We start from the raw sequence: 14,741 nt of genomic DNA, 5'->3' as shown, positions 1-14,741 counted from the left end.
TAAAAATAAAAAAAAAAACCAATCACAAGAGTTGGGGACAGGCAGAATGGGGAATAACTGCTAATGAGTATGGGGTTTCTGGTGCTGGTTACACAACTCTGTGACTACTAAAAACTACCATATTATATACTTTAAATGGGTGAGTGTATGGTATATGAGTCATATCTCAATAGAGCTGTTAAACAAAAATCAATCATATAGCTATAATGATAGAGATCAGAATAGTGGTAACCTGTAGGTCGGGTATTGACTGGAAAGGGAAACTAGGGAGCCTGTTAGGGTGGTGGAAAATGATATAAGTGGTAGTTACAGGTGTTAAGCCTGAAATAATTCATTGAGCTGTATGCTTGAGGTTTGTGCATCTTGCCATACCTACACATTATACTTCAAATTGTCACTTTTACTTATTTTTTTAACTTTAATTTAGTTTTTAAAGATTTTATTTACTTATTTAAAAAAAATAAACTCGGGGCGCCTGGGTGGCGCAGTCGGTTAAGCATCCGACTTCAGCCAGGTCACGATCTCGCGGTCCGGGAGTTCGAGCCCCGCGTCAGGCTCTGGGCTGATGGCTCAGAGCCTGGAGCCTGTATCCGATTCTGTATCTCCCTCTCTCTCTGCCCCTCCCCCATTCATGCTCTGTCTCTCTCTGTACCAAAAATAAATAATAAAAAAAAAAAAATACTTTAAAAAAAAAAATAATAAACTCTTTGAGGCTCCTGGGTGGCTTAGTCAGTTAAGCGACTGACTCTTGGTTTTGGCTCAGGTCATGATCTCACAGTTCACACATCGGGCTCTGTGCTGACAGTATGGAGCCTGCTTGGGATTCTCTCTCTGCCTCTCCGTCCCTCCCCTGGTTGCTCTCTTTCTCTCAAAATAAATAAATAAACTTTAAAAAAAATTATAAATAAATAAACAATTTGCCCAATGTGGGGCTCGAACTTATGATCCTGAGATCAAGAGTTGCATGCTCTACCAACCAAGCCAGCCAGGCATCCCTCAATTTTTCACTTTTATATTATTTTATTTTATTTTTTACATTTATTTATTTATTTTGAGAGAGAGAAAGCACGAGCAGGTGAGGGGCAGAGAGAGGAAGACAAAGAATTCCAAGCAGGCTCTGTGCCATCAGCTCAGGGCCCAGGACAGGGCTCGAAGCCAGAACCCTGAGATCATGACCTGAGCTGAAACCAAGTCGAATGCCTAACCAAGTGAGCCACCCAGTCACCCCAATTTTTCACTTTTAAATTTACTTTTGAAAAATTTACATAAAATTCCTTGGAACTTTAAAAAATGTACAGTTCTGCGAGTTTTGATAAATGCATACAATCCTATAACCATCATGATAAACAAGATGTAGAACAGCTCCATCAGCCCCAGAATTTCCCTGTGCCCTTTTATAGTCATAATTTACCCCTACCATAAGTGTCTGATGACACAGATCTATTTTCTGTTCCCATAATTTTGCCTTTTAAAAAAATCCTGTAAGTGGAATTACAGAATATGTAAACTTTTGAGTCTGGCCTCTTCCTTTTAAGTACTCTCTACACCCAACCTGGGGCTTGAACCCCGAGATCAAGAGTCACATGTTCTACTGACTGAACCAGCCAGGTACCCTGAGTCTGGCTTCTTTGAAATTCATCCATATTATTTTGGGTATCAGAAATTTGTTTCTTTTGATCTCTACATAGTGTTCATTTGTATGACGAACATACCACAGTCTGTTTATCCATTCACTAGTTGAAGGACATTTAAATTATTTCCAGTTTTTGGTAATTTTGAATAAGGCTGCTATAAACAGTCATGCACAGGTTTTTGTGTAAACATACGTTTTTAGGGGCACCTAGCTGGCTCAGTCTGTGGAACCTGCAATTCTTGATCTCAGGGTCATAAATTCAAGCCCCATATGGGGTATAGAAATTACTTAAAAATAAAATCTTAAACAAACAAACAAACAAACAAAAAACAGGGGCAGCCGGGTGGCTCAGTTGGTTAAGTGACCAACTCTCAATCTTGGCTCAGGTTACATTCTCATGGTTCCTGAGATCAAGACCTGTGTTGGGCTCTGGGCTGACAGCCTGGAGCCTACTAGGGATTCTCTCTCTCCCTCTCTGCCACTCCCTGCTCATGCATGCACATACCCTTTCCTGCTTTCTCTCAAAATAAATAAATAAACTTAAAAAACAAACAAACAAACAAACATAAGTTTTGGGCACCTCAGTTGGTAGAGCATCCAACTTCGGTCCAGGTCGTGATCTCACGGTTCATGAGTTCAAGCCCCACATTGGGCTTTGCACTGACAGCTCAGAGTCTGCTTGGGATCCTCTGTCTCCCTCTCTGCCCCTCCCCTGCTGACACACGCTCTTGTACATGTTCTCTTTCTCTGAAAAATAAACATTTAAAAATATATAAAAAATAAGTTTTTAAACCAGGCTTGCATTCCCAGGATAATCCCAATTTGACCATGATGCACTTTTTTTTGATACTATCTTTTTAAAAAAATTATTTATTTTTAAATTTATTATTATTTTTTTACATTTATTTAACTTTGAGACACAGCACAAGTGGGGGAGGGGCAGAGAGAGAATGGGACACAGAATCCAAAGCAGGCTCTGGGCTCCGAACTGTCAGCACAGAGCCCGATGCAGGGCTCAAACTCACAAACTGTGATATCATGACCTGAGCTGAAGTTGGATGCTTAACCGACTGAGCCACCCAGGCGTCCCTAAAAATTTTTTTTCAATGTTTATTTCTTTTGAGAGATGGAGGTGGGGAGAGAGAGAAAGAACCCCAAGCAGGCTCCATGCTGTCAGTGCAAAGCCTGACATAGGACTCGATCCCATGAACTGTGAGATCATGACCTGAGCTGAAATCAAGAGTTCAATGCTTAAAGAAAAAGAAATGTTTAAAAAAACAAACAAAAAAAAGAGTCCAATGCTTAACTGAGCCACCCAGGCCCCTCTGCACTATCTTTTTTATATACTGTTTAATTCAATTTGTTACTGTTTTGTTGAAGATTTTTGCTTGTATATGTCTTCATGAGACATATTAGTCTCTAGTTTTCTTTTTTTTGTAATATGTTAGCATGGTATTGCTATCAGGGTAATCTTGGCTTCATAAAATGAGTCGAAAATGCTTCCTCCTTGTTTATTTTCTGGAAGATATCATGTAAAATTGGCATTATTTCTTCTTAAATATTTGGTAGAATAAACCAGTGAAACCTTTTGGGTCTGGAGTTTTCTTGGCTAGGAAATCTTTAACTATAAATTTAATTCATTTAACAAATACTGAATCTGAATACCCCCCCACCCCACCAAAAAAAAAATAATAATAATAAATAAATATTGGAGTATTCGCATTATCAATTTTTTGAGTGAGTTTTAGTGGGTTGAGTCTTTTAAGAAGTTGGTCAATCTCATCTGAGTTACCAAATTTATAGGCATAAAACTTTTATTTATTACCCTTTCACTATTGGTGAAGTCTATACTAACATTCCTTCTTTCATTCTTTTTTTTTCCCTTCCATCATTTTTAAAATTGATATATTGTTACATTGTTATATATATATATATACATATAACAAATTGATATATTTGTTAGTCTTGTTAAAGGTTTATCGACTTTATTAATCTTTTCAAAGAACTAGAAATTTTGGTTTCATTGATTTTTATTCTTTTCTCACTTCAGTTGAGTTCTGCTTTTATCATTATTTCTTATCATCAGCTTGCTCTGGGTTTAATTTGCTTTCTCTTTCCAGGTTTGTTGTTGTTGTTGTTGTCTATTTATTTATTTTGAAAGAGAAACAGAGATAGGAGGAGGAGGGGCAGAGAAAGAGGAGAGGGAGTCCCAAGCAGCCTCTGCGTTATTAGAGCAGAGCTGACGCAGGGCTTAAACCCAGGAACAGTGAGATCATGACCTGAGCCAAAATCAAATGTCAGATGCTCAACTGACAGAGCCACCCTGCCCGCCCCCTGCCCCCCCTCCCCCCTTTTAAAAATAAGCTCTACACCCAACATGGGGTTTACACTCACAACCCTGAGATCAAGAGACCCATGTTCTACCAAGTGAACCAGCCAGGTGCCCCACCACTGGACATCTTAACCCTCAGCCTTCTAACCCTATAATCTATTCTCCCCACAGGAGGTAGAAACATATTTTCAAAATGTCATCAGGTTAGGCCACTAACCTGCTCCAAACCCTGCAAAATCTCCTGCTGGTCTTACAATGAAATTCACATGCTTTTCCGTGGGTGCCAAAGCCCTGCAATATCTGGTTCTGCCTCCGCTCCTGGACTCATTTCCCACTATTCCTCTCATCCACACAGCTTCAATCATATTGACCACTTTGTGCCTTACGTCCGGGAAGTTTATTTCCTACTCAGGGCCTTTGCATTTGCTGTCCTCCCTACCTAGAACACAATCGCTCAGATAATCCTATGATCTGATACTTCATTTCACTATGGTCTCATTTAATGTATCATTTCAGAGCTACTTTTCTGCCTACCACTATAAAATGATAATCCTCATACTTCTTGAACCATCTCTCTCTCCCTTACTCTGTTTTTGACATTAAGTTATACTTCCACTTGTCTGTTTCCATAGACTAAGCTGCATGTGGGTAGCAGCAGTACCTTATTGATTACTTTATCCTAGCACAAGGCTTAGCACAAGATAGGTACTTGACAAATATTTTTCAATGAATAAATTAATTCTTTCCTTTCTTGAATATACTTCTATGACCCCCAACAGTACGTGATGGGAGGGATCAAAGGGGAGACTAGAAAGACTGTTATTTGCAGTCTCACGGCCCCTTGTGTCTATCTCTACTTTAATATTTCCCTTATTTATTTAACAGAACTTATGGAGTTCCAACTCTGTACCAGACACTGGAGATACAATGGTGAAAAAAGCAAAGTTTTTACAGTTCTCGTGGTCTACAGAGAATGATGTATAATAATTCAGAAATGGAGAAAATAATAGGTTATATGCCATGGAGAAGAGGTGCATGGTATTGTAGGGGTGGATATAAGGAGTTCTGACAAGTCTGGAGGGTTAGACAGGGTTTTTCTGAGGGAGTACCACATGAGCTGATACCTCAAGAGTATGTAGGAGTGAAGTGGGGGGTGGTTGTGTGGAAGGAGGAACATGGCTCCCACAGTTGAGGCTCAGAGCTCTGGTATACACTGGGTCTCAATAGGCCTGTCTGGTCAGCATGAGGGTGATGGAGATGTGGTCACAGAAGTAAGCCAGGTCTGGCTAGGCAAGGCAGGACAAGTGAGTCTTCAGGAAGTAGAAGGCATTGTTCTTTTCCTCCACCTCTAGAGGGCAGCCCACTTACTGTTCCAGGCCTGGAATCTTCCTGATCATGGGTTTCTAAATCAGTTTTTTGCTTCAAATGATTTGAGAAGCACTGAATTAGGGACTAATTTCTCACTATATGTTTGACAAATGAATTCATGCTTGTTGGGCTGAACGTGGTGGCAAAACATTCTTTGTGCAGCCTCTCTGGGCAACCAATTTATAGTATATGATCTTGGGCAGTTAATTATCTTCCCTTCTTCCTTGCTTCCTCCCAGACTTAATTCAGCAAACATTTCTTAAATGTCTGTGTCATAAAAATATTAAAAATGTTGCACAGTAATTATATCCCAGATAGCCAAGTGCTAAGTGAAGGCAAGGCATTATACAGCAGGATTCAAATGGTAATGGAATTTAAAAAAAAATTGGGGGGGCGGGAGGGGGGTGCCTGGATGGCTCAGTTGGTTAAGCGTTATACTCCTGATTTCAGCTCAGGTCATAATTTCATGGTTCTTGAGTTCAAGCCCCACATTGGGCTCTGCGCTGACAGTGTAGACCTTGCTTGGGATTCTCTCCCTCTCTCTCTGCCTCTCTCAAAAAAATTTTTTTAAAGTAGGCTCCACATCCAATGTGGGGCTTGAACTTATGACCACGAGATTAAGAATCACATGCTCTACCAAATGAACCAGCCAAGTACCCCAATAATGGAATTTTTTTTGAGCATCTACTATATACTAGCAACCTCAAAACATGAAGGATAGAGACTGGGAGTGGGGTGGGGGTGAGACAGTGAATAGGAAGAGAAATTTTTTAAAAAGTGCATATAATAATAATTGCAACATTTTTTTTTTAAATTTATTTTTGGGACAGAGAGAGACAGAGCATGAACGGGGGAGGGGCAGAGAGAGAGGGAGACACAGAATCAGAAACAGGCTCCAAGCCATCAGCCCAGAGCCTGACGCGGGGCTCGAACTCACGGACCACGAGATCGTGACCTGGCTGAAGTCGGACGCCCAACCGACTGCGCCACCCAGGCGCCCCATAATTGCAACATTTTAAAAATGTACCAGGCACTGTGTTTTTCATGCAACAATCTTGTAAGCTATCATGAGCCACTTGCTGAGGCTCAGAAAGATGAAATGACTTGTCTGAGGTTGTATAGATAGTAAATGTGGAGCCATGATGTATATCCAGGCTCTGGTATGTGGGCTCTTCGATTTAATACCATTTTAGAGTAAATATAATATATAGGTGTTGAAAATTATCCAATTATCCCAAACTTGGAGTAAAGCAAAAGAATAAATTCATGGAACTCCAATTTGCTTTTCCAGTTCACAATATGTATTGGAAACCCTTTCTTATTACCACAAGTAGACCTACTTTTTACATGTTGCACATTATTTTCTACAGTTTATTTCACTAATTCTCCATGTAGGACACTCAAGCCAATTTTTATTTTTGTTCTTATAAATAATTCTGATATAGACTTCCTTCCTATGCATCTTTTTGTGCACATAAGCAAGTATTTCTTTGGGATGGGGACCCACAAATGGAATTTTCAACTCTAATGCATGAAATAGGGCAACTCATTGTTTTCCTGACTATAAGAGAGGTTGAACATCTATTTTTTTTTACACAACTTTTTTTTTCAAGTTCATTTTTGAGAGAGAGACAGCACGAGTGGGGGAAGGGCAGAGAGAGAGAGGGAGAGAGAGAATCCTAAGCAGGCTCTGTGCTGTCAGAACAGAGGCTAATGTGGGGCTCGAGCTCTGGAAACCATGAGATCATGACCTGAGCCAAAACCAAGATTTGGATACTTAACCCACGGAGCCACCCAGGTGTCCCTGAACATCAATTTTAATGTTTATTAGCCATTCACATTTTCTTTTCTGTGTATTGTCTATTCATCCTCTTTTTTCATTTTTCTTTATTTTTAAGTAATCTCTATGCCCAACGTGGGGCTCAAACTCATAACCCTGACATCAAGAGTTGCATGCTCTACTGACTGAGACATCTAGGCATCCTAGCCATTTTTCTATTGAATTATCTTTTTCTTCTTAATGTTTTATAGTTCTTTATTCTGAATATTGATTCGTTGTTGAATATGTTGCAAATATTTTATCCCAGTCTTTTGCTTGTAAAAGAAACCAAACTTTACTCATGGTGTCTTTGTACATGGAGGAGTTTGGAATTTTTAATGTTTTAATTTTAATTCCTGTTTTTGATTCTTTGGGAGGCAGCTCAAAGAATTGGGTCTGAAGTCAAAGTTTTGAGGATCCAACCCCATCTCTGCTTTATGTTAACAGTAACCCGTGGGCAAGTTGGTCGGTGGAAAAGCCCTTTCTGCATGTATAGAAAAGGGAAAATAATACCTCTCTCCCTCATTGTGAGGATTGACTGGATGAGTGTATAAAAGTAGCACCTGAAGATGATGAAGTAATACAATGGTTATTATAGCTAACGGTTATTAATATTGTGATGACATTTTAGACATTTATAACAGAGTAGGCCAAAAGGGGGTAAGGGACTTACCCCATGACTTGTTCAGGGCGACAAGGCCTTAACCTGGAGAACTCAGGTGTGGCGCTGTCCCCTCCCCCCTAAGCTCCACCCCCTAGGCCTTTGCCTCCACCTCCCGGCCTGGGTCGCCGCCCAGGCCACAGCCGGAAGCCCAGTGCCAGACGAGTGGGCCTTGCGCGTGACGGGCGCGCGTGACACAGGGGAGGCGGGCTTGAGAAGCTGGATGCGCCGGGATAGGGCGGTAGGTTCGCGCGGAAGGGGCGGGGCTTAGCTGGAGCGGGTCTTGGGGCCGGGCTTCCGTGTGCGTTGGTCGGGCGGGCGCGCGGCGGGGGCGTGCCCGGGGGGCGGGGCGGAGCCAACCAGGGGGGCGGGGCGGCGCGCGGCCTAACGGCAGCGTTGGCGGCAGCGGCAGCGGCGGAGCTGGGGCTGCCGAGCTTTGCTGCTCCAGGTCTCGCGGCGGCGCCTCCGAGGGACCCGGGCCGCGGGTGGAGGCGGGAGGCGCACGGCGGAGGCGTGCGGCGATGGTGGGCGTCCCTGGAGCGGCCGCCTTCCAGCGTAAGCAGGGCGGGAAGGCGGGAGGCTGAGGGGGGCGTGTGAGGGGCCTGCTGCTCCACAGGCGCCAGCTCCGGAGAGGCCCCGGCGCCAGGCCAGATTGGGGAAACTGAGGCCCGAAGCAGGGCGGCGGATCCAAGGTCACGCGGCGGGCCGGGCCTTCCCGGGTTCTCGAGGCCGCCCGGGCGCTTCCTGCGCGGCCCGGAGGGCTCGGAGCTCGCGATGCGAATGAAGCTGTGGGGACCGCGGCCTCGGAGCCCAGGCCGGGCCGGCGTCCATCGGACTTACTCGCGGACAAGGATTGTTTTGTCCTCCCGGTGCTGAGGCCACTGAGTGTTGTTTCTGGGGGAGTATTCCACACGCCCAATTTCGAGGGGTGTGCGGCGGATGGTGGGGGAGGCGAGGATGGCCTCTTTGAGGGGGCCTGTTGAGTGCAGGCTCGGGGATCAGACTGCCTGGGTTCACATCCTGGCTCCCCGGCTCAGGGGATGTGACCTTGGGTCTTTCCTAACCTCAGTTCCATTCTGCAAAATGGGGGTGTAGAGAGCATTTCCACATCCCCACCCCCATCCCCTCCGCCACGGTTCTTGGGTTTGTGAGGCCAGTAGAATGCTTGGCACAGACTGGGACATACACAAGCGTGAAAGCTGTTATTACTGTAATCGCTGATAAATCTCATCCAGGGTGAACCTCACTCGGAAAAGCCCGAAATTGGGCTCTAGTTGTGTATTTGTTTTACAATTTTTGTCTTAGGTTAGTCCTGCTTTATGATCCAGTTGTTTTTCTTACCTCCATTTCTCCATTCCAGAATTTATCTAGTGTTCCTCCTAGAATTTTGAGATCCTGGTGTCTCTTAATAACAACAATAAAATTTTAATTGTTTCTCGTTACAATAGCAGTGGTAGTCAACATTTTTTCAGCAGCAGGCATTTTGCATTCTATTCATTCAGTGTTTCTTAAATCATCTATTAAGTAAAAAGTACCATTCTCAGCCATGGGAATATAACAACAAACTAGATGGACCAAACTCAGTCTTTAAGTTTAGTTTGGGGAAGGGGAAGACAGCTAAATGAGGAAAGCAATAAATCCATTTTGCATGTTTTCTCTTCATTTAATCCTGGTGACAGTGTAAATAAGAGTTAAGAATTTCAACATGACCATTTTGCAGAGGATGAAACTGAGGAACAGAAGGAACCCTGTGATCTAGCCCCAGAGCCCACGTCCTTCACAAAAAAGGGAGACTTTACACAGCCTCTCTTCTTTGACACTCATTAGATACTGGATTGAAGAAATGCAAAGTAGATGCATCCAGCAATGCCTCTTCATAGTCAAGCCCCAAATCGCTGCTTTTCGTAGTTTGATCTGTTCTTTTTGGAGCTTATAACAAAAGAGAGGCAGAGCTGACCCTTTAGGTCTAAGATGCACCATCTCTGTGAAATGAAAGGAGTTTTAATCTGAACTTAAATGTTTTATGTCCAAATCTCTTTCATGCAATTTTTAGTTTAAAATATGTCCCCAAAGTACAATTTTAGTTCTATTATGTAACAAAGTTTTATATGTTTGTTTATTTTAGTGTTCCTAAGACAATTCTATATTATATTCTTAGCATACTTAATACACACTTTCTTTTAATCTGGAAGCATATAGTAAACTGAATTAAAATATTGAGAGGAGGGGCGCCTGGGTGGCTCAGTCGGTTGAGCGTCCGACTTCGGCTCAGGTCACGATCTTGCAGTATGTGAGTTCGAGCCCCGCATCGGGCTCTGTGCTGACTGCTCAGAGCCTGGAGCCTGTTTCAGATTCTGCGTCTCTCTCTCTCTCTGACCCTCCCCCGTTCATGCTCTGTCTCTCTCTGTCTCAAAAATAAATAAACGTTAAAAAAAATTTTTTTTTAAATATTGAGAGGATTTTTTCTGTGAGGTTCCCGTGATACAGTTAGATTCAGCATTGACCATCTGCTAAGCTCCAGGCCCTGTGCTGGTGTAGGGCTTACAAAGATGAATAAAAGCAGACTCTTGCCTCTAGGAGCTTACCTATAGGCTTGATTGGCTAATGTTTTTAACGGAAGTGCCGGGCAGAGAATGTAGGAGCTCTGAGTCCTTGGAGGGGGGCGGGGGAGTAGTCTAGAGCATTGGCCTAAAATGTTTTTCCGTGTTCTTTGTATTAGTAGATAGGGTTGAGTATGCACATACATGTGAATGTTTTAAGTTACAATTACATTGTTAATTAACTGTAGTCTATGTTAGTTACATTTTATAGCATGCAAAAATAGACCTTTTTTGCAAAAGGATGATCTAAAATGTGAGTAGAAGTTCCAATTATTGTTTTTTCACATGTTGGTGAATAATAACTGGGCATCTTAGGAGTGGGGACCTTTGGTCTTGTGGTGGGACCTTCTTAACCTCTGAGGTTGGTTGAAATTCAGTTCTGGAGTTGTGCTGAGGTTGAAATCTTGGGGTCCAAAATCCTATTAGCTTTGAGACTTTGGGCACATTATTTAACCTTTTTGTGCACTTTATTTTCCTCATCTGTAAAACTGAGTTGATGAGAGCCCCTGCCACATTTACAGTTTTGTGATGATCAGCAATATGTATGTGGTATGCATATGATAATATATGGGAGTACTCATACTGTGCTTGACATAGTGTTCTGTGTGCAGTTTGTGCCTGAGGGTATAAAGAAGACTTAGGATCTCACAGGCTAGTAGGGGCCCTGCACCTGTACGTGGATAATGATAGTGCTCAAAACAGGGTTGGCATAACTAATTGTTCTTTGAGGGTCCAAGTAAGTTTCAGATAAGGAGTTAACATTTGGACCAGCCTAAGAAAAAGAGGGGCTTTTTTTCCAGGAGGAGGAGGGGTGGACCTCTTGTGTGCTTGGTGAGTTGTTCTCCAGATCTGGACCTGCAGGGAACCTGATTGAAGCTTTTGTGTACCTTGTTGATAGGATAACAGTGAGTTCTGGCTGGACTTGTTCTGGCAGGGGCCAGATGGCAAGGAAGCCCATTCCAGAACTTTCCACAATACTGCAGCTCTTTTCTCTCTGGTGACACTTGACCTCATTCTGCCTTCTTAGTTATCTAAGAATATAAACTCCTAAATGTAAGCTCCTGCATTTCTGTGATCTTATTTTGCCTAACAAGGTAAGTGGAAAGTCCCTAAGGCTGGAGAAAGGTCTGTAAATTATTGGACTTTCAAAGAATTGTGAAATTACAAGTAGAATGGTAAATGACCACACTTGCTAGTGAACAAACTTGATTACAAATATGGTGGACAGGCCCTGTGCCTTACCTAATTCAAAAGGGGTGAGAATTGTCGTGTTCAGTAACCCTTTCCTTATCTGGCATTTGTTTATTAGCATGAAAGAAGAGATGGGAAAGTTTACCTGAAAGACTTCCTGGAGGTTGAATTAGGTACCTTCCATTTGCTCTTCTAGGTCCTACTTTCCATCTGTTGCCTTTTCTCTGCCCTGGAAGGCTGACTTATGCGAACTACATCAAGAGCTTCCTTCTCATCTAAGGTTAGGGAATTTTAATTTCCTTTCTCCCTTCCTATGGGTGTTGCCTCTGGCTGGCTGTTCCTTGATTGAAGATTGCTATTCCTCGAAAGGAGGGTTCTTTCTGCGACTCACTCCTTTGGATTTGCAAAGTTTTAATTTCCTTTGTTCCTCAGGCTTAGAAGTGCTCTCACTAGTCCCAGGATACTACAGCTATTCCTTGTGATTATTACCTATTTGGTCCTGTTATTAAACCCTCCTTACTCTGGAGTGTGTTATCTTTCTTGCTGGGACCATGACTATGATTAAAACTTGTATACCTAGTTAATAGCATAACACCTCAGACTTTCACTTAGAACTCACTCATATTCTGCACATTCTCCAAACAAAGATACCTGTCTGAGCCCAGCTCATAAGCAGATTTTAAAGTTTATTTATGTGTTTAAGTAATCTCTATACCCAACGTGGGGCTCAGACTCAGGACCCCAGGATCAAGCATTTGCATGCTCTTCCAGTTGAGCCAGCCAGATGCCCCTTCACAAGCAGATGTAAAAAGCCACAAATCAGATGGAGAGATGGGAGGCTATCCCAGGTAAGCATACTGACAATGAGAGACAGGGTCTCATCCTCTCCTGTGGTCCTTAAGTACTATGCCACATTGATGCATTTAGTCCTTTTCGCCTAAACTATTGGATAAGAAAAAAAAAAAAAAAGAATACAATTAAAAGCACCATAATGTGTGACCACACAATCAAGACCTGTTAAATTTCAGTTAGTAGCCTACTTAAAAAGGCAGAGATAGGGGGCCTGGGTGGATCAGTCAGTTAAGTGTCCAACTTCAGCTCAGGTCATGGTCTCACAGTTCATGGGTTTGAGCCCTGCATCGGGCTCTGTGCTGATGGCTCAGAGACACTTCAGATTCTGTGTCTCCCTCTCTCTCTGCCCTTCCCCAGCTTGCACTCTGTCTCTCCCAAAAGTAAACAAAAAACCAAAAAAAGGCAGAGATGTGCATGATCGCATATCATCATACATTGTCGATCCGTAAGGGAAAAGCAAAATTTGGAGGCAGACTTTGGGTTTGAGGCCCAGTTCTGGGAAGTTTTTTAACTTCTGAGACTCCATTTATTTAATCTATAAATGAGGATAATTCTTGCCTAAGAATAATAATAGTAATCCCTAATAGTCCATGTTTATTTTGGGCCAGATGTCATAAACTTTTTGCCTTTTAATCCTCCACTCTTTTAGGTAGGTATATGTCCTGATTTTACAAATCAAGAAATTGACTCATTATAGAACTACTGAGTGACCAAGCCCAGATTAAAATCTAGATCTTTCTGACTGCAGAGCCTAAGTTGTTGACATTAAAGTAACTATTATTTAAAAATGTGTTAACTGGGGCACCTCACTGACTCAGTCCATGGAGTTTGCAACTCTTGATCTTGGGACTGTGAGTTCAGGTCCCATACTGGTGTAGAGATTACTTAAAAAAAAAAAAAAAAAAAATCTTAAAAAAAAAAAAAGTGGGCATCTGGGTGGCTCATTTGTTAAGCATCTGACTTTAGCTCAGGTCATGATTTCATGGTTTGTGAGTTTGAGCCCCGTGTTGAGCTCTGTGCTGACAGTGTAGAGCCTGCTTGGGATTCAGACTCTCCCTCTCTCTCTCTGCCCCTCCCCTGCTCTCTCGCTCTCTCTCAAAATAAATAAATAAACTTAAAAAAAATGTGTTGGGGTGCCTGGGTGGCTCAGTCAGTTAAGCATCCAACTTCGGTTCAGGTCATGATCTCACGACCTGCGAGTTTGAGCCCCACATCGGGACTCCATGCTGACAGCTCAGAGTCTGCTTCAAATTCTGTGTCTTCCTCTCTCTCTCTGCCCCTCCCCTGCTCACGCTCCGTCACTCAAAAATAAGTAAACATTAAAAAAAATGTTTTAAAAATGTGTTGGCCTTCAGAGTATCTGGCTAGCTCAGTTGATAGAGCATGTGACTTTTGAGTTGTGAGTTCCAGCCTCACTTTGGATATAGAGAGTACCTTAAAAAAAATGTGTTGACCATCAATGAATGGGAAAATCAAACCCCTGTTCCTACACTCGGTCACTGTGAAGTTCTACATTTGAAAAGTCATTTAAGGGATACCTGGGGGGTTTTGTTGGTTAAGTGTCCAACTCTTGGTTTTGGCTCAGGTCATGATCTCACAGTCTTGAGATCAAGCCCTGAGTCCATCAGGCTGAGAATATAGCATTTATAAGGGAAGGGAAGCAGTACTTACAGATATCTAAATATTACTGCACTACAGAACTTTTTCTGGTTGTTTCTCCCCTTTTTGAGGGTGATGTTCAGAACCATTGTTGCCTCATTTCTCACCTCTATCCCATGGCAGAGTCAAAGTGAGCTGAAGGCTTTTAGAGTAATAATATTGCTACAAAATTTTACTTAGTTACTTGCTATCTGGATGTTAATTTAGAGTTGATATTTCAGTGAGTCATTGTGTGGAATTTCAGTGAGTCCTAGTGTTAGAATTGGGTATAGGTTTTCCTATTAGGAACAAAGTTATCCTTTGATTTCAGTTGTTTTGAGAGGGTTAGTGACTTTGGTTAATTGGAGAGTTGGGACTTCTTCACTTGATTTCTGTCTTCATCTTTGACTGTTGAATGCATTTGTGCTGGTTTGGAACCTGTTGGCTTTCCTACATACAAATAGATTCTAAAAATAAGCAAAGATCGACTTTAAGCTTGTTCTTGAGCCTGTCATGGGACATGCAAATCTAGACTTTATGATTAGTTATTTGATTTAAAAAATGCTTTTAGGCAGAAAAGATCATTTAAAAGATAGTGTCCAATGAACGAATGCAGCACTAGGAACAAGATGGGTTAATATACTAAT

At 42.3% G+C, this 14,741-nt stretch overlaps 1 protein-coding gene across 3 annotated transcripts in view; it reads left to right on the top strand.

The window, feature by feature from the left end:
• The first annotated feature begins 8,196 nt into the window (after positions 1 to 8,196).
• Positions 8,197 to 14,741, top strand: part of CBFA2T2 (CBFA2/RUNX1 partner transcriptional co-repressor 2) — a 138,723-nt gene continuing 132,178 nt past the window's right edge. For 2 of the 3 annotated variants that reach the window (XM_047852080.1, XM_047852079.1), the window contains exon 1: positions 8,197 to 8,368. In XM_047852080.1, coding sequence (XP_047708036.1) covers positions 8,335 to 8,368 — 34 coding nt within the window. In that variant the 5' untranslated portion in view covers positions 8,197 to 8,334. Of the gene's footprint in view, positions 8,369 to 11,800; positions 11,885 to 14,741 lie in introns of all 3 variants that reach the window. The other variant, XM_047852081.1, reaches the window with a different exon arrangement.

This window comes from Prionailurus viverrinus, chromosome A3 (genome assembly GCF_022837055.1).
Source record: "Prionailurus viverrinus isolate Anna chromosome A3, UM_Priviv_1.0, whole genome shotgun sequence".
Taxonomy (NCBI): domain Eukaryota; kingdom Metazoa; phylum Chordata; class Mammalia; order Carnivora; family Felidae; genus Prionailurus; species Prionailurus viverrinus.
This window is presented reverse-complemented; position numbering and strand designations above follow the sequence as displayed.